This window comes from Pristiophorus japonicus, chromosome 21, assembly GCF_044704955.1.
Source record: "Pristiophorus japonicus isolate sPriJap1 chromosome 21, sPriJap1.hap1, whole genome shotgun sequence".
Taxonomy (NCBI): Eukaryota; Metazoa; Chordata; class Chondrichthyes; family Pristiophoridae; genus Pristiophorus; species Pristiophorus japonicus.
The window spans coordinates 81,336,699-81,361,045 of NC_091997.1; the positions used below are offsets into that span (position 1 = coordinate 81,336,699).

The 24,347-nt window shown below is 44.5% G+C and overlaps 1 protein-coding gene across 2 annotated transcripts in view; it reads left to right on the forward strand.

Annotated features, from left to right (window-relative positions):
• The window catches only part of znf592 (zinc finger protein 592), a 194,259-nt gene extending 170,081 nt beyond the window's left edge, over window positions 1-24,178 (forward strand). Inside the window, exons 8-10 of one of the 2 annotated variants that reach the window (XM_070865106.1) lie at window positions 10,918-11,030; window positions 20,325-20,460; window positions 21,803-24,178. In XM_070865106.1, the coding sequence (XP_070721207.1) occupies window positions 10,918-11,030; window positions 20,325-20,460; window positions 21,803-22,288 (735 nt within the window). In that variant the 3' untranslated portion in view covers window positions 22,289-24,178. The remainder of the gene's footprint in view (window positions 1-10,917; window positions 11,031-20,324; window positions 20,461-21,802) is intronic. The other variant, XM_070865107.1, reaches the window with a different exon arrangement.
• Window positions 24,179-24,347: the final 169 nt, after the last annotated feature.

A 24,347-nucleotide genomic window follows, 5' to 3' on the forward strand; every position in this document is an offset into this window, starting at 1 on the left:
TTACCTTCACTGAGATTGACAATGAAAATCATTATCAGGTCACTGAATTTCCTGACATTAAATTAAAAACATCATTTTGAAAAAAAATATTTTACAACTTAAAATCAGCATATCAAAATTGAAAAGTTTTGAAAACCAGGTGATGGAAACGCTGTGAGAGCTTGCTCTGGTTCAGACGTATTACAACCCACTGGGGGGAAAAAACCATGGAGTGCAGTGTTTTCCTCCATTTAATTACAAAAATAATGATCGAAATCACAAAACCAAATTTTGAAACTGGAAATAAAAATGGATTGGCGCTAATGCCGAAGCATTGCTGCATCGACATATATGAGAGTCTGGTCATGATTCCCACACGGTTAGTTTCTGGTGCCATCTAGACTCGGGAAGACATACTAAGGCCAGGCCTGTTGCCATGGAGAAAGACATCCTGTCTCGTTCCCCCCCCCCCCATCCTCTCTCCAACTCCCTTTGTACATCTAGCAGCAGCTTCTAGAGCAGCATTTCAAAAGGCCCAGAGGAGATCGTCTGTTTGTCCTCTTGGCCAGGACATGACAGATGGAAACCAACAAGGGAAGGAGGACGAGAAAGAATAAAGCTATAAAATAGCTTTATTTTTAAATTGAAATACTTGCATTTATATGGCGCCTTTCCTGACCATCAGACGTCTCAAAGCGCTTTACAGCCGATAAAGTACTTTTGGAGTGTAGTCACTATTGTAATGAATATATATTCATAATTCACTAGTTGCATTAGTAACCAAGAAGCTTTGCTAATAAACAAGAAACAGGCACCCTCTGTGTGTTGACATTATCCTGTCTCTGTGACTTTCACAAACCTGAACTGTTACAGACCAAATATTGATTGTTTATATTGGTGAGCTCAAGCTCTTTATGGTGCAAGATAGCAAAGATACTTATTTCATTGTGATAAATTACCGGCTTATTTGCATATCATTAACTCAAATATAATTCTGTTTACTTATTTTCAAATAATTTTCTCCTAACACTCTTGATATATTGCATGCTGTTTGTTACATGTTCTGAGTGCAGAAACCACATTACATTACATCCTCACAGTAACACACCCCTCACATGAAGACACTCATACCACAATTTCTGATATAACTCGTATTGTTTATATCTCCTTCAGTAATGGAAAATCATATAAAACACCCTGTTTGTAACATGCCCTCCCTACCGTTACCTAAATCAAACATTCATTGAAGATTGCATGCTGATAAAGAGACCATAGCAAACCAGTGCTCTGTTAATTCGATGTGCCTTTGAGGACAGGACTGGAACATTTTAGCTATGAGCAAAGATTGGATAGGTTGGGGTTGTTTTCCTTGGAACAGAGGCTGATGGGAGATTTAATTGAGGTGTATAAAATGATGAGGGGCCTAGATAGAGTGGATAGGAAGAACCCATTTCCCTTAGCAGAGGGGTCAACAACCAGGGGGCATAGTTTGAAAGTAATTGGTAGAAGGATTAGAGGGGAGATGAGGGAACATTTCTTCACCCAGAAGGGGGTAGGAATCTGGAACTCACGGCCTGAAAGGATGGTAGAGGTAGAAACCCTCATCACATTTAAAAAGAATTTGGATCTGCATTTAAAGAGCCGTAATCTACAGGGCTACGGAGCTAGTGCTGGAAGGTGGGATTAGGCTGGGTGACTCTTTTTCGACTGGCACGGACATGATGGGCCGAATGGCCTCCTTCTCAGTTGTAATTTTTCAATGATTCTGAAAATGACAGGTCTGATGTCACTCTAACATTGCCGTTACAGTACCAGCCAGGGATGCCAGATCATTTTGATACAGACATTGAAACTTGTGAAGCCTTTCCTTCTGCAGGGTTCAGTTGTGCTGCATGCCATTTTATTCTCTTGCTATTGAGTTGGGGACCTCTCTTCAAGCATCTGCCAATTCTTCTAAGTGCTAGTGCGGCTAGGGGGTCAGGTAAATTCCGATTAACCTCATCCTTTGTTAACCATCTTGCATCTCTTGCATTTGGCATATTTCTACCCTTCCTTTTCACTGCTCTCTCTCCCCAACAAGTCAGGAACTCGCCATTAATTGGATAATCATCCGTCTGGAGGGATTCTGTCACCTTGAATGATATTGGGGCCAAAATGATATTGTGAGGACAGTATTCCCTTGAATATAGAAGATTAAGGGGTGATGTAATTGAAATGTTTAAGATGAATAACGGATTTACAAGGGTGGATAGGTAGAAAGTATTTCCTCTGGTGGGGAAATCCAGAATAAGAGGTAGGCCATTCAGGTGTAATGTCAGGAAGCACTTCTTCAAATAAAGAATAGTGGAAATCAAGAACTCTCTTTCCCCCAAAAAGCTGTTGAGGCTGGGGTTCAATTGAAAATTTCAAAACTGAGATTGGTAAACTTTTGTTAGGCAAGGGTATTAAGGGATATGGATCCAAAGCAGGTAGATGGAGTTCAGATATTAATCAATCACAATCTAACTGAATGTCGGAACAGGTTCAAGGGCCTAATTGGCCTACTCATGTTCCTACGTTCCACTGTCTCTTGCCACATTCAGCATTTTTTTTAAATTTCAAAATATACTTTATTCATATAAAAATTTGTACAGTACATTCAAAAGCAGTTCAGTACGTTTAGCTGCAGTCAGCAATCCCATACACTACATTTGGGTGCTGACGGCAGTTCCGTTCAATACATTTCCTTGCTTTTCAGTTCAAGTACAATACGGTACAATACGGGATACATTGCAGTACATTCAACAAATTACATTACATGTGTCACTATACAGTACACGGAATGGGTGACGGTACATTTACATTTGAACTGGAAAACAAGGAAATGTAACGAACGGAACTGCCGTCAGCACCTAAATAATAGTGTATGGGATTGCTGACCGCAGCTAAAGGTATTGAAATGCCTTTGAATGTACTGTACAAATTTTTTATATGAATAAAATATATTTTGAAATTTAAAAATAACCAAGTACTGTTCTCACCGCCCCCATTTTATTGAGACTGTTTCTCTGTGGAAGAAAGTGTCCCAGTTCCCTTAGACTTTTTTTATCCTCCCTCCCAATTCCCCATATGCCTATATTTTCTGTTCAGTATTCACTTGTGCCCTTATAAAATGCTCTTGAGTACTTTTATGTAAACTAGTTGTTTGTGTTATTTAATCTCAATAGAAAGTCTACATACGGAGAAGGATTTTATTGTTTACTGTGCTGAGATGTTGGCCAGGAAGTACATGATCTGCAACCAGTTTATGGTGATCATCTGACAAATTCTTGTCCTTTTAGGCCTTGATTTGAACAAAGAAAAAGAAAAGAAAGACTTGCATTTATATAGCGTCTTTCATGATCACCGGACGTCCCAAAGCGCTTTACAGCCAGTGAAATCCTTTTTAAGTGTAGTCACAGCTAACACTCTTGGATTTCGCAGTGCTGTCCTTGCCGCACTGAGACCTGTGCTCGTATCTGTCCCAGTCTGACGGACTGAAAGTCTCTTCTCTGCCCAAGTGGTGCATAGCGCAGCAGTCTGACACCACAAAGTCAAGGGATACGTATTAGATTGTTAACTTCACTGAGCTCTGTAGTGGAAGGGAGGCAGTGATTAAAGACTCGACACTTCCTCTCACAGGAGGGGAAATGAATGGTAGGGGAGATAATCATTGGGCCTACTCCCATCCCAGTCTAAATGATCCGTTTGACATGTGGCAGAGACGCAGGCAGATCTCCTAACTCAGCTGTCAGCTATAGAGCTGCATACAAGAACATAAGAAATAGGAGCAAGAGTAGGCCATACGGCCCCTCGAGCGTGCTCCACCATTTAATACGACGATGGCTGACCCGATCTTGGACTCTGGTCCACTTCCCTGCCCGCTCTCCATAACCCCTTATCCCCTTATCGCTTAAGAAACTCTCTCTTTCTGTCTTAAATTTATTCAATGTCCCAGCTTCCACAGCTCTCTGAGGCAGCGAATTCCACAGATCCACAATCCTCTGAGAGAAGTAATTTCTCCTCATCTCGGCTTTAAATGGGCGGCCCCTTATTCTAAGATTATGCCCTCTAGTTCTAGTCTCCCCCATCAGTGGAAACATCCTCTCTGCATCCACCTTGTCAAGCCCTCTCATAATCTTATAAGTTTCGATAAGATCACCTCTCATTCTTCTGAATTCCAAATGAGTAGAGGCTCAACCTACTCAACCTTTCCTCATAAGTCAACCCCCTCATCTCTGGAATCAACCTAGTGAACCTTCTCTGAACTGCCTTCAAAGTAAGTATATCCTTTCGTATATATGGAAACCAAAACTGCACGCAGTATTCCAGGTGTGGCCTCACCAATACCCTGTGTAGCTGTAGCAAGACTTTCCTGCTTTTATACTCCATCCCCTTTGCAATAAAGGCCAAGATTCTATTGGCCTTCCTGATCACTTGCTGTACTTGCATACTAACCTTTTGCGTTTCATGCACAAGTACCCCCAAGTCCCGCTGTACTGCCGCACTTTGCAATCTTTCTCCATTTAAATAATAACTTGCTCTTTGATTTTTTTTCTGCCAAAGTGCATGACCTCACACTTTCCAACATTATACTCCATCTGCCAAATTTTTGCCCACTCACTTAGCCTGTCTGTCCTTTTGCAGATTTTGTGTGTCCTCCTCACACATTGCTTTTCCTCCCATCTTTGTATCATCGGCAGACTTGGCTACGTTACACTCAGTCCCTTCCTCCATGCTAATATATTACCCCCAACCCCGTGAACTTTTATCTTGTGCAGTAACCTTTTATGTGGCACCTTGTCAAATGCCTTCTGGAAGTCCAAATACACCACATCCACTGGTTCCTCTTTATCCACCCTGTTCATTATATCCAAGAATTCTAGCAAATTTGTCAAACATGACTTCCCCTTCATAAATCCATGCTGACTCTGCCTGACCGAATTTGCAGCAAGATGAGGAGAACTGAAGACAGGGGGGAGGGAAAGCCAAAAGAGTGAAGCACCATCAGAACATATAGCGAATGCAGGGCAGCAGCTATAAAGAGAAAATACATTAACATTACAACCCTTTGTCAGATTCAATGTTCGCAGTGGATAAAGTATTCTTTTCCCCAGCACTTGCAAGTCTCGCTTTGATGGACACAAAAATTCACTGGAAACTCCTTTGTCCTATATCAGAGGTGCTTAAGTTCATCTCTATGTCTGCATGGTTAATCTATGCCACCACAAAAGTAGGAAGATATCTTTAGAAGAAAAATCACTAACTTAATGAGTTTTAAGGCAATCTCAGGATTCAGATGACCATAAACTAGTCAAGATTCACTCTTATAATTCAGGGCATCCTGTGCAACACTTGTGGATTGCAATTCCAACTCAGAGTAGTAGCCATTATCCTCAGCTAATTTTGGTGTTTGTGCATTAATGTTAGTCATAGAAATGTTCTGTTTCCGCCTTTCTATTACGCGATTGGTATCAAACTGTTAAGGCACTTGTCAACGCTGGCATAGCAGGACCTAAGCAGCATTATAGACCATGAGTATGTGCTTCCACTGAAGAGAGGTACTGTAGTTCCAGGAATAATCTACCCCAGATTCAACTTGCAAAAGCACGATGAGGAGAGGCTGAGAGAAAAGATAAGTCAGTTACACTGGGATAGAGATAACAATGCTGCAACAGAGAGGGCATCATGTGGGGTGTCCTTGAAGCGGTTCCTCTGCCCACCGGGGGCTCGCTTGCCATGTTAGAGCTCCGAGTAGAGCGCTTGTTTTAGGAGTCTCGTGTCAGGATTATGAAGAGTGTTTGAAGACCAGTACCTGAATTGTCAGGCAATGTGGTCTGTCTAGAGGAGCTGATCGAGTGTGGTCAGTGCTTCGATGCTAGGGATATTGGCCTGAGCGAGGACACGGACGTTGGTGCGCCTATCCCCCCAAAGGATTTGCAGGATCTTGCAGAGGCAGCGTTGGTGGTACTTCTCCAGCGTTTTGTGGTGTCCATGTCGTTGAGCCATATAGGAGGGCGGGTATCACCATTGCTCTGTAGGCCATGAGCTTGGTGCCGGGTTTGAGGTACTGGTCGTCAAACACTCTTCATAATCCCTCATGGTTGACACACTTCCTCAGGCGACCAAAGGCGGCACTGGCACACTGAGGGCGGTATTGGCCCTCGTCGTCGATGTCTGCCCTTGTTGACGGTAGGCTCTCGAGGTATGATCCATGACCTCATCTCTCTTATCTGGAAGGAGGAGATCATGCAAGGAGATCTCAGAGACGCTGTAATCGTGACCATCTTCAAGAAAGGTGACAAGTCCGACTGCAGTAACTACAGAGGAATCTCCTGCCGTCGACCACCGGGAAAGTCATCGCAGGAATCTTCCTGAATCGCCGCCTTTCTGTGGCTGAAGAACTCCTCCCAGAGTCGCAATGCGGATTCCGCCCACTAAGGGGCACAATGAACATGATCTTCACTGTGTGTCAGATACAAGAGAAATGCAAGGAACAGCACCAACCCCTGTACATGGCCTTCTTCGACCTCTCAAAAGCCTTCGACACTGTCAACCGTGAGCATCCTCCTCAGATTCGGCTGCCTCAAAAGTTTGTCACCGTTCTCCGCCTGCTCCACGATGACATGCAAGCTGTGATCCTGTCCAACGGACCCACCAGACTCATTCCATGATGACCCTGATATAGGTTGTGTTACAGTACGTCTATTAGCTTGGGGCATTCTGCTGAATAAAATATGTAGTACAGATAGGTTGATATATTTGCGTAACTCAGCAGCTGCTGAAATACTCAATTAACCCTTTATTTTGCTTGTTATGTTGATAGCTATTATTACCACTGAGACTTTGTGGAGATGAATTAGAATTTTCCCTGTGTGACAATAATAATGAGTAATATAAATAATAAATCTACTTGATGGAATTCGGATGCCATTTATAAAACTGGAAGAGCAAAGGCAAAGAGAGGTTTATAATTATCTTATGCACTCTCCCCGTGAAACGACAAATGTGTCCAGTAAGTAGCTGCATCATGCAGAACTGGAATGTCCCAATTGGATTATCTCCGCTGAGATGGTGGTAGTGGAGCTACGAGTGGCTATAGTGACCCTGGGCAATCGAGAGGAAAATGGCCTGGGGCGCCCACTCCTAATTGTTATCCGCTGATCTTTGTTGAAGTGCACGTTTGTGGACATTGAGCGAGAGCAGGATTGGGCCTTGCTGTGATTCTCCCTGCAGTTGAATAGCCTGTTGGTGTGTGTGCACGCCTGCCTCTCTCTCACAAACACAAATAGTAAACATTCAAAGTACCAGAGGGAAGCATATGATCTGCCACTTGGGTAATATTTCTAAAAATCGCAACTTTTTGGTATTATCTCATTGGCGGAAAATGCAGTCCACGGCATAAAAAAGATTATCAATAGTCAACCCTGCATCTAAGGGTGACGTTCCATACAGAAAAAGTTCTGGGTTCAAAGTTAACCCCATAAAATATGAACAAGCCATTGCCAAGACGTTTTGCACAACATTCATACACACCCAAGTCATGGGAGATAAGTTTGAGTAATAGACGAACAGGAGGCTTTGTGATCTGTCCCCCGCCTGTTTCCTGGAAAACAGAATGCAAGGAATGTGACCAACACGGAACCTCCCCACTGGGGATAACAAATCTCAAAGTTCAGTCAGGATTGGAGCTTAAATCCAGCTCTGTATACTCCAGTGCTAGTTACCAAGAAGCCTCAAGTATTTCTAAACCACATTGTTGTACATCCTAACTCTGCTGTGCTTTCTTGCACTGGCTGGGTTGGAATTGTTCCCCTGTTGTACGTCAGCTGGAACTGTGAGTTGCATAAATATACCACCACTGGCACTATGTGGTTGCTCTTTCAGTTTTTATTCAAAGATTTTTTTTCTATAGCATGCCAGACCAGAACCACCATTCAGTCAGTGCTGCACTGCCACATAACCAGCAATGTCCCATGAATGTCAGTTAAAAGTATTGATAGTGGGGTTAGAAGATGAACGAGAAAATCTCACGGTTGATGTCCCTTTTTCAGAAATCAGACTTTGTTAACATTAACATTTTACTCCTCTTTCGGTCATGAGTTTTTAAAGATTTCTGATGACATTGGCTAGGAGGAGACACCGAAGGCAGCAGGCTTTACAAGCACTCTGGCAGGTTTATCTTAAAAAAAAAACTAAGTTGGCTCAGCTCACAGATGTATCTGGCAGATTGGAGAACACACTCTCTAGATCCCTTGTGAAATGTAGTGACTTTAGAACTTCCAGAATATGACGCACTGAATAAATATTTGTGCACTACACAAACAATTGGATTTATACTTTGGAAAGAATAAGCATAGAAGTTGTTTTCTCTTCACATTTCAGGAATATTCTCAATCTTCCAAAGAACACCTCATCCATTGAAGCCAGTGGCTTGGGGTGAGGCTATTTCTCCAAGCCTGTTTCAGAGACAGTACACAGAGGCCTTCATCCTGTCGTTACTGAGTCAGTGTTAGCTGTGGCTCAGTGGGTAGCACACGCGCCTCTGAGTCAGAAGGTTGTGGGTTCAAGTCCCACTCCAGGGACTTGAGCACATGCTGAGGGAGTCTTGCACTGTCGGAGGTGCCGTCTTTCAAATGAGACGTTAAACCGAGACCCCGTCTGCCTCCTCAGGTGGATGTAAAAGATCCCATGGCACTATTTTGAAGAAGAGCGGGGGAGTTATCTCCGGTGCCCTAGCCAATATTTATCCCTCAATCAACATAACAAAAACAGATTATCTGGTCATTATCACATTGCTGTTTGTGGGAGTTTGCTATGCACAAATTGGCTGCCGCGTTTCCCACATTACAACAGTGACTACACTCCAAAAGCATTTCATTGGCTGTGAAGCGCTTTGAGATGTCCGGTGGTCGTGAAAGGGCACTATATAAATGCAAGACTTTTTACTGCATGAAATACTCTATATCCATGTGGAGTTCTTGCCATCGCACTCACCTTCCATTGGGAGTAGCACTTGTATTGCTCAGTATTCTCCATCAGAAACTCAACTGGACTAGTTCAATTGGTTCAGACAGTTTAGGTCAATTCAGGGATAGTTGTTACTGGTAGTACTGCTTGTTTTTCGAAGTTTTGGTCTCGTAAGTTAATATAAACTTTCCTGTTGCCTTGAAGAGGGGCAGTGGATTTGTTGGCTTGTGAAACAATGAAGTACCCAGATGAGCTTACTTTCACCGAGGAGGATTATTTGAATTGGTAGCTTTTTTGTGCTTGGTGTGTCAGCTCTTTCAGCATTCCCGGTGGAGATGAGCTTTGTCTATTCTTGACTCTCACTAGGGCCTCATTGTCATGCAAATCCATCAGCAGGCAGCGAGAGATACAGTATGCAAATTGTAAATTATCGATTTGAATAATCACTTATTTTGTGGCTTAATTTTTAATGTGTTTGTTCCCAGCTGAGCAATGCAGAATTTGCTTTTGTCATTTATTCAGTTCTCTAACTATAACAATCCAACTTGAAAGGTGTGCTTCAAACAGTTTCCCTGGGAACAAATGACCCTTATTTTGGTCTTCCCGTTAAGAAAGCTTTTATGTCGTGCATAATTATTACATTTCATTTGTTTAGACTTTAGAAATAAAATAAGCTGATACTAGTGTTATGAAAGATAATTTTGTCCCTTCCTTTTTCGACTGTTATTGCATTTCCCAATTTTATCTCTTTCCTTCTTTTTCCATTTCTTAATATAGTGATTTATCCTGGGGTATAGTTCCATGATACTAGCAGCCCAAGTGGTCATTCTTTGAGTCAGTGAGCAGGGAACGTCACAGTTTGTGCTAGAATCATAAAGGTTTACAGCAATGAAGGAGGTTATTTGGCCAATCGTGTCTGTGCCGGCTGTTTGTTCGAACAATATCCATAACCAGTTCCATTATCCTGTCTCTTCCTCAGAGTCAAATATTTATCCTACTTTCCTTTAGAAGACGCAGTGCTCCCTGCCTCAACCACTTCAATGCTCCAAGGATCCCCAACAGAAAGAACATTTCTCCTACCATCCCTCAACATTCACATGCTCAATAGCGATCAGGAGCAGGAATCCTTGGTACCATTCTAATAAATCTCCTCTGCACCCTCCAAGCGCCAATGGGAGATAATTCCAGGTGCTCAGACGCAGGGCTTGGATTTTTTTGTTAGAGATTCAGACATGGTTATAGAGTCCAGACGTGGTTTTAGAGTCCACTTGCAGGGGAATCGAAAACTAGGGGTCATAAATATAAGATAGTCACTAATTAATCCAATAGGCTATTCAGGAGAAACTTCTTTACCCAGAAAGTGGTTAGAATGTGGAACTTGCTACCACATGAATAGTTGAGGCGAATACTATAGATGCAATTAAGGGGAAGCTAGATAAGTGCATGAGAGATAAAGGAATAGAAAGTTATGCTGATGGGGTGGGAGGAGGCTCGTGTGGAGCATAAATACTGGCATAGACCAGCAGGTCCAGATGACCTGTTTCTGTGCTGTAAATTCTATGTCAGTCTACGTAAGAAAGCGAAGCAAGCTTGGGACCTCTCTTCCCAGCAGTGTGGGCGCACTGGGGCACCAGCATACTGCACCGCAGGTGGTGGGATGGAGCTTTGCACCTGCAGCTCCCCTTGCCAGTACTGGGAGCTGGTTTGTCTTCTTTATTCCCTCCCCTAGCTCACAGAGGCCCCCAGTGATTGAAAAGTGTCTGAAATAGCAATAGATGGACTGCAGTTAATCTCTGAAATGCGAGAAGAGGGATATAAATAGAAAAGTGGCCCGTTCACTCAGCCAAAGTGTGTTATCTCCATATACATAACCAAACTAAGATTTGCATCTTCTTGCTGGAGCAATAATTATTCAGTTCTCTCTTTCTCTCCCACTCTCATTTTCAACAGTCAATGAAGAGGTATCCATGCCGACAGTGCGATCGTTCCTTCAACTCCTCGCACAGCCTGCGGAGACATACCCGAGCCAACCACGATGGCGTCAAGAGAACCTACACCTGTTGGTAAGCATTGCACCTGACCAGCTCTGTTACCTGGATATGTATAAGTTGCCTGATTGGTATAAAATTGATCTTCGTATCTCACCTCGCCAAAAAATGCAATTTGCATGCAGTTGCAATGTATATCATCTTTAATCCAGCCCAGTTGTTGCTGCATTAAAGAAAGAACTGGCATTTGTATAGCACCTTGAACATTCTCCAGTCACCCCAGAGCTCTTCACAGGTAATGAATTACTTTTGAAATATAATCATTGGCGGCAGCCCACTTACCCTTCAGCAAGGTGTCATAAATAGCATGACAGATCATTCCATCAGAGTTCAGTCATGCCATTGTAGTGGGTTGATTGAAGAATAGATATTGGCCAGAACACCAGAACAACTTCCTGTTTTCCTTCGAATAGTGCTGTGGGATCTGTTACATGCACCTGAACTGGCAGACATTTTACAGACTTAGTTTACATCTCACCCGAAAGACAAACTCAACTTTATTTGCTATATTGCATAATTCCCAGAAGCATGCAATAAAAAAAAGACTTGCATTTATATAGCTTTCATGACCACCAGACGTCTCAAAGCGCTTAACAGCCAATGAAGTACTTTTGGAGTGTAGTCACTGTTGTAATGTGGGAAACACGGCAGCCAATTTGCGCACAGCAAGCTCCCACAAACAGCAATGTGATAATGACCAAATAATCTTTTTTTTGTTATGTTGATTGAGGGATAAATATTGGCCCCAGGACACCGGGGATAACTCCCCTGCCCTTCTTCAAAATACGTTCACCTGAGAGGGTAGACGGGGCCTCGGTTTAACATCTCATCCGAAAGGCAGCACCTCCGACAGTGCAGCGCTCCCTCAGCACTGCACTGGAGCGTCAGCCTAGATTTTTCTTTTGTGCTCAAGTCCCTGGAGTGGGACTTGAACTAAAGTTGTACTTGTAGATCTCGAAGGAATAGATCACCCATATGTAGATGTTGCGTAATTTTTAGGTTTCAATTTTTTTATTGAATTGTCTCATTTCTGTGCAATGTCTAATTGTCATGAATGCCCCTTTATCTCCTCTTTCCTTGTTATTTTATCATGTAATCTTCAAATTGTCATTGCTTTTCAAAAATGCGTTGTCCAGCATACTGAGTAGAACGTTCCCTAGTGTTATCTGTAAATGGCACCCACAGGACTCCAGAGTGAAATTGTTGCAGTGCAGAAGGTGCTTGGTGTTGAAGATGTAAGCTGTGTTAGACGCAGGAGCAATGTACCAGGTGCAGTGAGGCAATAGTGCAAAGTAAAACTTCGAATGCTGAAAACCTGAAATAAAAAAATGAAGCTGCTGGAAATGTGCAGCTGGTTTGTCAGCATCTGAAAAGAGCAAAGACAACCAAATCTCATTTTAAAGAAGACGGCAAGTTAAGGGGTCAGTGGTGCGGAAGCCAACAGTTACTTGGGGAGGGAATTGTTTAAAAATGTTAATTTTGAAAAGTTTCCTAAACAAAAACATTTAAATAAATATATACATACAGAATTTCAAGCTCAGAATTTTGAAACAGCCGCCCCTAATCAATGGGCGAAAAGCCCACGTGTTTTGGAATGTAATGATACCATCCCATTGGGCTGATATCAATGGGATTTCTGCATCCACACTTTGACTATGGAAATTGAGGGACAACGGGGAAAGTCTTCAGAACTGATAGTTGTGCCTGGGTTATATCTAGGGCGGATGTTTATATAGGAATAGGAGTAGGCCATTTAACCCCTCAAGCCTATTCAGCCATTCAATCGAATCGTGTATCTATACTCCATTTACCCACCTTTGCTCCATATTCCCACAAACTATACTTGCCCTTAGAGTTCTCACCATATTTAATATTCAGGCCAGCAGAGGATTTGGAGACACCGGGATTTTGTGGGGATGGTGGATGATGACATTGAGCAGACAAATAGCACCTCAACTTAAAACCCATCTGGTTCACTAATATCCTTTAGGGAAGGAAATCTGCCACAGCAATGTGGTTGACTCTTAACTGCGCTTCTGAAATGGCCGAGCAAGCCACTCAGTTGAAAAAAAACTGTTGCAACAATGAATAATCAGAATAAAACCGGACGGACCACTTGGCATTGACCTCCGCACCGGCTACGGACACGACAACCCAGCCCAGCCGACCCTGCAAAGTCCTCTTCACCAACATCTGGGAACATCACAGACGAGTCAAGCAACAGCCTGACATAGTCATAGTCACAGAATCATACCTTTCAACCAATGTCCCAGACTCCTCCATCACCATCCCTGGGTATGCCCTGTCCCACCAGCAGGACAGACCCACCAGGGGTGGCGGCACAATGGTATACAGACGGGAGGGAGTGTCCCTGGGAGTCCACAACATTGAATCTGGACCCCATGAAGTCTCATGGCTTCAGGTCAAGCATGGGCAAGGAAACCTCCTGCTGATTACTACCTAACGCCCTCCCACAGCTGATGAATCAGTGCTCCTCCATATTGACCACTTGGAAGAAGCACTGAAAGTAACAAGGGCACAGAATGTACTCTGGGTGGGGGACTTCAATGTCCATCACCTAGAGTGGCTCGGTCGCACCACTACTGACCGAGCTGGCCAAGTCCTGAAGGATATAGCTGCCAGACTGGGCCTGTGACTGTGGTGAGAGAACCAACACGAGGGAAAATTCTACTTGACCTCATTCTCACCAATCTACCTGTCGCAGATGCAACTGTCCATGACAGCATTGGTAGCAGTGACCACCACACAGTCATTGTGGCGACGAAGTCCGTCTTCACACCGAGGAGACACTCCATCATGTTTTGTGGCACTACCACTGTGCTAAATGGAATAGATTCAGAACAGATCTAGCAGCTCCACACTGGGCATCCATGAGGCGCTGTGAGCCATCAGCGGCAGTAGAATTGTATTCCACCACAATCTGTAACCTCATGGCCTGGCATATCCTTCACTTTACCATTGCCATCAAGCCAGGGGACCAACCTTGGTTCAATGAGGAGTGTAGAAGAGCATGCCAGGAGCAGCACCAGGTATACCTAAAAATGAAGTGCCAACCTGGAGAAGCTACAACACAGGACTACATACATGCCAAACAGTGGAAGCAGCATGCCATAGACAGGGCTAAGCGATCCCACAATTAACGGATCAGATCAAAGCTCTGCAGTCCTGCGACATCCTGTCGTGAATGGTGGTGGAAAATTAAACAACCAATGGGAGGAGGAGGCTTCATGAATATCTTCATCCTCAATGCTGGCAGAGCATGTGAGTGCAAAAGACAAGGCACTATGTTTGCAACTATCTTCAACCAGAAGTGCCGAGTGGATGATCCATATCGGCCTCCTCCTCCACCATCACAGCAGCCAATCTTCAGCCAATTCGATTCACTCCATGTGATATTAAGAAGCGGTTGAGCGCACTGGATACAGCAAAAGCAATGGGCCCCGACACCATCCCGGCTGTAGTGCTGAAGACTTGTGCTCCAGCACTAGCCGCACCTCTAGCCAAGCTGTTCCAGTACAGCTACAACACTGGTATCTACCCGACAATGTGGAAAACAGCCCAGGTATGTCCTGTCCACAAAAAGCAGGACAAATCCAATCTGGCCAATTACCGGCCCATCAGTCTGCTCTCAGTCATCAGCAAAGTGATGGAAGGTGTCATTGACAGTGCTATCAAGCAACACTTGCTCACCAATAACCTGTTCACTGATGCCCAATTTGGATTCTGCCAGGACCACTCAGCCCCAGACCTCATTACAACCTTGGTCCAAACATGGACAAAAGAGTTGAATTCCAGAGGTGAGGTGATGGTGACTACCCTCGACATCAAGGCAGCATTTGATAGAGTGTGGCATCAAGGAGCCCTAGCAAAACTGAAGTCAATGGAAATCGAGGGGAAAATTCTCCACTGGCTGGCGTCATACCTCGTTCAAAGGAAGATAGTTCTGGTGGTTGGAGGTCAATCATCACAGCCCCAGGACATTGCTGCAGGAGTTCCTCAGAGCAGTGTCCTAGGCCCAACCTTCTTCAGCTGCTTCATCAATGACCTTCCCTCCATCATATGGTCAGAAGTGGGGATGTTCGTTGCTGACTGTGCAGTGTTCAGTGCCATTCGCTCCTCAGATAATGCCTGCATGCAGCAAGACGTGGACAACATTCAGGCTTGGGCTGATAAGTGGCAAGTAACATTTTCACCACACAAGTGCCAGGCAATGACTATCTCCAACAAGCAAGAATCTAACCACCTCGCCTTGACATTATATGGCATTACCATCGCCGAATCCCCCACCATCAACATCCTGGGGGTCACCATTGACCAGAACCTTAACTGGACCAGCCACTTAAATACTGTGGCTACAAGAGCAGGTCGGAGGCTGGGTATCCTGTGGCGAGGGTCTCACCTCCTGACTCCCCAAAGCCTTTCCACCTTCTACAAGGTATAAGTCAGGAGTGTGATGGAATACTCTCCACTTGCCTGGATGAGTGCAGCTCCAACAACACTCGAAGTTCGACACCATCCAGGACAAAGCAGTCCGCTTGATCGGGACCTCATCTACCACCTTAAACATTCACTCCCTCCACCACGGCGCACTGCAGCAACTCGCCAAGGCTTCTTCGGCAGCACCTCCCAAACCCATGACCTCTACCACCTAGAAGGACAAGGGCAGCAAGCGCATGGGAACACCACCACCTCCACGTTCCTCTCCAAGTCACATATCATCCTAACTTGGAAATATATCGTCATTCCTTCATTGTTGCTGGGTCAAAATCCTGGAACTCCGTCCCCAACACCACTGTGGGAGCACCTTCACCACACAGACTGCAGCGGTTCAAGGCGGCGGCTCACCACCACCTTCTCAAGACTAATTAGGGATAAGCAATAAATGCTGACCTTGTCAGCGATGCCCACATCCCATGAACGAATATATATAAAAAAGCTTCCTCCATCCCCGCCTTACTTATTGTGTAAGAAATGAAAGTGTATGAGTCAGTTTGATAGTAAAAGGCCAGAGTAGCAGAAGTGAAACTTGAACTTCTCCACCTCAAGTAACTGGGTAGCAATGTACACGCAGTCAGCCATCTGTACATTTGTTGTAATATAACAAACTGTAAAACCCAGTACCTTGCTTTTACTGGGGTACTATAACACATGGAAGAACTTCACTCACAGAATTCATAGTCAGACTGTCAGCTGATAAAGATCTGCATGAAGCTGCAACTTGTACACAGTATGCTACGGTACTTTTGGTACCAAATTTCTTGTCTGTTCCGTTCTAAGAAATGATTATGACACTACAACAATCACCGAGTATTTTAAAGCGATATAATGTGGCTGAATCATCACCAAGTATTATGCAAGGCCACTTGAGTGCTTGAAAGGGTTTATTTTTTTCCTCACAGCAGTGGCCCATGTCTGGAGTATACAGTTCCACAGACACCGGTACCTTACCCAAGTGATACTCGCACCAAGTCCCGCTCACCCATCACCCTTGTGCTCACTGACCTACTTTGGCTCCCGGTTAAGCAAATCCTCGATTTCAAAATTCTCATCCTTGTTTTCAAATCCCTCCATGGCCTCGCTCCTCCCTATCTCTGTAATCTCCTCCAGCCCCCCCCCCCCCCCCTCAAATCCTGCCCTCTTGAACATCCCTGATTATAGTCGCTCAACCATTGGTGGTCGTGCCTTCTGTTGCCTAGGCTCCAAACTCTGGTGGAACTCCCTGTCTAAACCTATCCGCCTCTCTACACCTCTTTCCTCCTTCAAGACGCTCCTTAAAACCTACCTCTTTGACCAAGCTCCTGCCCTAATTTCGCCTTATGTGGCTCGGTGTCAAATTTTTATCACATAACACTCCTTTAAAGCACCTTGGGACATTTCACTACAAGTTGTTGTTGTTGTGTTCATTCATGTGTAAGCCAGAAGGGTACCTGCCAGCAGGTTATTTGTGTGTCTGGAACTAAGCTCAGTGCTTTCCTGACCTGACATACATACGGGCATACATACATATGTACATGCGTGTGTAGATCTCCCAAGGCGTCGCTTTGGGTGTGTCAGAGAATACAGTGGTGCTGCGCCACCTGGTGGTCATCCCCTGCAATTAGCACCATGGGGACTATTTACATCAAGAATTCCCATTGTAACTGTTCACATCAAAGAAAAGTTTGTGGACAGGCAATGCATGCTTACACAGGACTTTTAACATAATGCTATCCGATATCGGCCATTTGTTGCGTACAGTGAGCAAGACAATGTGAAGTCTTCAAGTGAAATGGTGTTAGAGGCCAGGGAATAATTGCAGTAGGGCACAAAATCTTTAATTTTAAAGACTACCATTCTGTCCTTTTTGATATTTCAATTATACATTTTTATGTCCACATTTAGAATGGAAACTGCATATGTAAACGTCACACTGCAGCTCCTTTACTGGTGGGAGGGCATAGCTGCAGCTTGATCAATTTACATAATAAATATGGGCATAGGAATCTATAATGAAGAATGTGTGGGCAGACGCAAGATTTTTAATAGATCAGAGATAGAAATGCAGTAAAATACGTGTGTGCAATTTCCAGCCAAGGGCCATGCATAGTGATCAGGAGTCTGTGGCCTCGGCGTTTGTACATGCGGCGTTCTGGTTCAGTGTTTTTGATTATAACTTCTGTATTATGTCAGGAAACCTGGTTTGTAGCCATCTGGATCAATGGGCATCCACCTACTATACCTTTGCAGGTTTGGCTCTGCTGTTCCCCAGCCCACATGTGACCTTTCATAAGAATGATCTTATAAAACTTAGATTAGTTTGTAAGAGAGATTTACAGCACATCTGCAATGAGTCAATTCAGGTTACCCTTCTCCCTCCCTCCCGCCAAAGGACCCGCGAAATTGAATAACTGGAGCAAATGCCAATATCCATAAAGCACTCTTCACATGGCAGTGGTGTGTGATCAAGCTTCATTGACTAGTAAATGGCTTGAGTTGCCGTTGCTCTGCCTTGCCATTTATATCTATCAGCGATGATTATCAGATTAGTGCATAATATTATCCAGACGTCAACTAGTTGCTGGGCGAGTTGCAATGCACCAATACTTCCTTCGACAGCACCTCCCAAACCCGCAACCTCTAGAAGGTCAAGGGCAGCAGATGCATGGGAACGGCACCACCTCCTCTACGTTCCCCTCCGAGTCACACACTATCCTGAACTGGAAATGCATCGGCCGTTCCTTCATAGTCACAGTGTCAAAAATCCTGGAACTCCGTCCCCAACAGCGCTGTGGGAGTACCTTCACCACACGACTGCAGCGGTTCAAGGCGACTCACCACCACCTTCTCGAGGGCAATTAGGGATGGACAATAAATGCCGGACTTGTCAGTGACATCCACATACCGTGAACGAATAAATAAAAAACCTCCCTGTGTGTAGGAGTAGGATCATTGCAGATGTTCTGCTATGCAGACATGCCTGACCAGGCATATCTGGTTTCCCTGTGAACCTGTAGACGGACCGGTTAGAAATTCCATTTGCTGCAATGCTTTTTTGAGGAAAAAGCTTCCAGAAGCACTGACAAAGCTGAAAAGCTATTCTGCATATATAAAAAATAAATTTCCATTCAATTCATCTTTAAAAGCAGGCAGAATTCATTAGTGCAGCAAGATTCATTTCCTAGGCCAGGCAGTCATTTATTTCCTAAAGGAATAATACTTTAGACAAATTGACCACCAAGCAGATATTAACCAAATTGCTTTGCAGATCATATTTTATTCCTGGTCTAAAAATATCATTGAACATTGTTGATTTGCCGGTCTGAACTTCACCATGGCTGCCCTCCAAGCTGGCACTAATATTTAAAGAAACAAAGACTTGGATTTATATAGCGCTTTTCACGACCACCGGGCATCTCAAAGCGCTTTACAGCCGATTTAAAATACTTTTGGAGTATAGTCACTGTTGTAATGCGGCAGCCAATTTGCACACAGCAAAGTCCCACAAACAGCAATGTGATAATAACCAGATAATCTGGGTTTTTTTGTTACGCTGATTGAGGGATAAATATTGGCCAGGACACCGGGGATAACTCCCCTGCTCCTCTTCAAAATAGTGCCATGGGATCTTTTACATCCACCTGAGAGAGCAGACGGGGCCTTGATTTAACGTCTCATCCGAAAGACGGCACCTCCAACAGTGTAGCGCTCCCTCAGCACTGCACTGGAGTGTCGGCCTAGATTTATGTGCTCAAGTCCCTGGAGTGGGACTTGAACCCACAACCTTCTGACTCAGAGGTGAGGGTGCTACCCACTGAGTCACAGGCTCCTGAGTGCCCGTTTCTTGTCTCTGCAGTACATTTGTATAATTTAGTTGCAGGTGAAGGCTGAGTAAATGTGGAAGCTAGGTTACCTATTGTAGGTACGATAGCTCAATCTCTGCATGAAAAGCTTCCGCCTTCCGCTTGCTTTTCTTTCCAAACCATACAGTTTATAGCCTTCCGACAACTTGGGGAACATATTTACGTTCTCTGACTTCCTGCTTTCTCTGTCTGTCGCCGCCTTTAATCAAACAGCTAAAGTGTGGCTCAGAGCAAGGTATTAAATATAATAGGGCCAGGGTTGGGGGACAGAGCACCTGACCACGACAATCACAGATGGTCTGAAGTTCTAAGAGGTTTCTTCCCCAGTATCAGTTTGTAGGTGCTGGTTGAACTCTCTTTTAAAGAATGAGAAATTCCATCCCTTCAGTGGGAATGCTGATGTTCAGTCTACTCAATATAATTAGAACATTTATCAGTATAAGAACATAAGAAATAGGAGCAGGAGTAGGCCATTTGGCCCCTCGAGCCTGCTCCGCCATTCAATAAGATCATGGCTGATCTGATCATGGCCTCAACTCCACTTCCCCGCTCGCACCCCCCCCATAACCCTTGTCTCCCTTATCGTTCAAAAATCTGTCTATCTTCAGGCCAAAATGAAATGTGAAACAGCAGCACTGCTTATGAGTAGGCCTGATGGTCCAGAAATGGGTCAGTGGACTGAAGGACTCTGGACTAGTAGCAAAGAAGCCCAACATGTGTCTTATCCATTGTATTTTTTTTAACCCTTGTGGAATCAGCTGGCTGAGGAAAGAAAAAGAGCCACCGAAAATGTTTTGATGGGTTCACCTCCTTTACGTTATTAATAGAAGTAGCAAACTAAAACTGGCCTGTTACAGAAAATCAAAACTCCTAAAGTGGAAGATGACCTGCTTATACAAGCTGTCAAACCTTTTGGTACTGTATTCATAATTCCTGTCGTCATTTGCAGGTACTGCACGGATGAAAAGCACTTTTTTGCCAAACGCTTCATGCTGGAGAAACACATCAACCTAATGCACGGCATCAAAAACCCAGACTTCAGCCAGATGCCGAAAGTTGCACATGCTGGCACAGACACGGCAGTGGTGAGCTCTCCCTTGCCATTTCTAAATGTTATTTTAAGGTGGGCGCCAACGGTTTTGCTCAGTGAGAAGTCGGTAAGACGTGGGTGGATGCCTGGAATTCCCTGCATCAGATGAAGCTGGTCAGCAGGAGATAGGAAGGCAGCTTCTCAGCAGGAGACGTGGAAATCAGTAGCCGAGTATGTCATTTATATCCGTGCACTTGTGGGGATTGGCGAGGGGGCTAGACCAGCAAATGACAAGCGTAGGATTTCCAAGTGGGCACTTCTCAGCGGGAGCAAAATACAGCGTAGGTCCCAGAAATAAAGGGGACAGTGATCCAACCCAACTACACCATCTGGTCTTGTACATTTTCATAGAATGATACAGCACAGAAGGAGGCCATTCGGCCCATCGTGCCTGTGTCAGCTCTTTGAAAGAGCGATCCCATTTAGTCCCACTCCCCTGCTCTTTCCCCAAAGCCCTGCAAATTTTACCTTTTAAAGTTACTATAGAATCTGCTTTTGCAGGCTCTTGTTGACTGAAAGTACACAGATTGCAGTTGGATGGGCATATGGTCCGGATAGAGTCAACTGGACATGTAAATCTAACCACTTGATGAGCACTGATCTTTTATCAGTCTAAGTGCTCAGATACTGAGTTTGGGATTCCCAGGAGCCCTGCTGGGGCACATTGCTTTAATAGATCTCTTCTTGTGCACATGGCACTCAAGATGGTGCAGCTTTACGCCTCATTTCCTTCAAATTATGCAAAAAGATGCATCATTGGGTGAAAATTGGTATTTAATAATAAACAAACCCAAAGGGAGCAGCGGGATATGGAAAACCGAGTGAGTTTTTGTTTATTTGTTGTAAAATAAAACTACAGTGTATGTTTTATACTTTTCCATCATGAATGGGCTTTTGAAACTCCATGATCTATCTGCAGTCTGTACTATCTATAGGCTGCACTGCAGCAACTCAGCAAAGCTTCTTCGACAGCAAATCCACAACCTCCACCACCTAGAAGGACAAGGGTTAGCAGGTGCATGGGAGCGTCACCACCACCACTTCTCCTGCCAAGTCACACACCAATCCTGACTTGGATATATATCACAGGGTCAAAATCCTGAAACTTCCTCCCCAACAGCACTGTGGGAGCACCTTCACCACGTGGACTGCAGCGGTTCAAGAAGGAGGCTCCACCACCATCTTCTCAAGGGGCAGTTAGGGATGGGCAATAAAGGCCGGCCTTGCCTGCGACGCTCACATCCCGTGACTGAATGTTAAGAAAGATCTCACATTTTACAATGTATAATCGCTTAGACGTTTTCTTTTTAATATCTAATTGTTGTTTTCTATTTGAGGAGGACTCACCTGGCAAGCGAATGGCTAGTGACTCTGAATCCGGGGAGCCGCCCAGCTCTGACACCATAGCATCGCTTCCCAAGAAGCTGAAGGTCGCGGTGTTCAAGCAATACCGATGTTCCAAATGTGGCTATATGACCAAGAGCGGAGCCGACTTCCAGGAACACATACCTCGGCACAAGTCTGACGGCTCCACCTTCCAGTGTTCACAGTGCGGCCTCTGTTACACCTCCCCGCTCTCCCTGCACCGGCACCTCTACATCGTCCACAAACTCAAGGAACCCGAGAAGCTTCAAGCAACCGATGTGGTGAGTGAAAACGGGCAGGACGAGCACAGCGGGGAATCCAGCACTACGTCGGAGGATGATCTTCAGTGCCAAGTCTGCAGAGATGTATTTGACAGCGAAACAGCATTGAGCGCTCATGTTCGGACTCACGGGATGAGGTTTATATTATCCAAACAGAATGGAGGATCAGAGCAATGACTGCACTGACGCTGAGGGGACTTCTCCAACCTGAGTGGGTCCCCATTCATAGATACGTAACGCAGCAACATATAAACAAGAAAAGGAAAGTGGTACTCATTCAAAGCTGATGGACAAGCTTTTCCCTGTCCTTTTAAAGGTCCCCGAGAGTGAAGCGAGTGTTGATTCAGGACCCACCTCCCTGCAAACTCTACTCTTTATTTTTCTTGCTGGTGTCAAAACAGTAGGTTTTATATTTTGTACAACCCAATGCACAAGCAGGACTTCACAGGGAAAGCAAGCCAAAGATGCTTTCTGCACCGTCCAGCTCTTAACCCCCTCAAACATTTGTGGCACGTTTTCACGTGTCACGTGGTTTTTGCACTTGCGCGTCTCCGGGCCAGCTTTCAGTTAGACCCTGCCAGTTTTGGGTAGCTCTGAGTCCATCCTTTCACAAGCAGAAGCATGTCCTACTGATTTTGTCCTGGGCCATGTTAGGTCAGAATTGGGAAGTTAAAGATTCTGTGTGTCTCATTGTTTGAAAGCAAATCCAGTAGCTCAAAGCGAATGGCTACCTTTTCTTTTTAAAAGAAAAATTGAGATTGGAGATGCATGCAGTTAAGGATTCACAACGTAAAGCAGTTTATTTTTAAACATCTGTGTCTCCCCACCCCCCTTCCTTATTTCGAAGTACTGGGCAGGTTATACTGTGAGTAACCTCTCCGATCCCTGGCCGTGGAGCTCTCCTCCCTCACTGCCCTTTTTGTGTGGTCTTTCTGGAATGGCAATCCCAGTGCACCTTTGGGATTATGCTTTTGCTCTGTAATTGTTTTTTTTTCTGGATTGTTTCCTCCATTCTTCTTACCTATTGCCCTGCTGATCAAGTACCCTGCCACTCCTGTCTCCAGCACATGCCTTCGATTGCTTACATTGTAATATGAACCTCGGAGAACAGAATAAGGTCAATAATACAGGCACAGTGAGCTATGTCAGGAAGTTGCTCACTGTTTAAATCCTGCTTAGAAATCACACCCCTAGGTTTCATTATATTGTGTGATTCCAGTACTGAAATGTGCACCTCTGTGTACGTAATGCAGAAGCACTGCTCAAAACTGTGGCCGTACTGGCTTGTACGGCAACATGAGGGTGGTTTTGATAAATCCCATGGTACAGCTGGACTGTGCCCCCTTCAAGCCACATGCCTGAGCTGCAAGGCCACAGATGTTGTCTTAAAGGTTATCGCCTTGCCCGACAACCTTTCCTCGTTTGTGAAGTCTGTGTGCACAGTTACTTTTTTGAGAGCTTGCATCACTATTGCAGCTGCTGCAATCATATAAAACCACACACTTTCACATGTATGCAGAAAAGCCTCTGAGCTGGAGGCAAACTACTTAGAAACATGGACTTGCAGCACAGGCTCTTCGGCCCATCAAATCTGGGCTGGTGTTTTGCTCCACATGAGCCACTTAGTCTAATCATTCCTCCCCATGTCCTTTAGAATCCTCTCTTTTTTTTTCAAGCAACTGTCTTGATTCCCTTTTGTAATAATTTATGGACTCTGCTTGAAAAACAGTCTGTGCAGAGAACTCCACATTCTAATTATCCTCTGTGTAAAGAACTATTTTTCTAACCTCCCCTTTAATTCTTTAGAGAAAAGGAACAACGATAAAAGTAGTCCACCAGGGCACCTCACAGCGCCTGGTTTAAAAGCAGCCGTGACCCGTTATTTTCTTCTCCCTGTCAATTGGGGAATGCAGCATGTTGTCGATGGAGAAGGTAACTTAAAACATCATGGGTGGTGGGGGGGATGGGGGGGAGAAAGCTGGGCTGTGCAGCCCTGAGCCCCAAAGCAAAAGCCCTCAAAAGGACCAGATAACCTCTTCGGAACTGGTTGTGCGTTTATAAACTTCCCAGAAAAATTCCAAAAGCGGGCAAGCAAACTGCACTGCTGTGGAAAAGCCAGTAAAACATTTTCAGCTTTTAGACAAAATAAAACACTGCTTGTTGGAATTGGAATGGTCTGGCTAGTGTTGGTCTTAGTTTATTAAGGGCAAGCTGGCCTGCAATCGTTTCTGTTCCA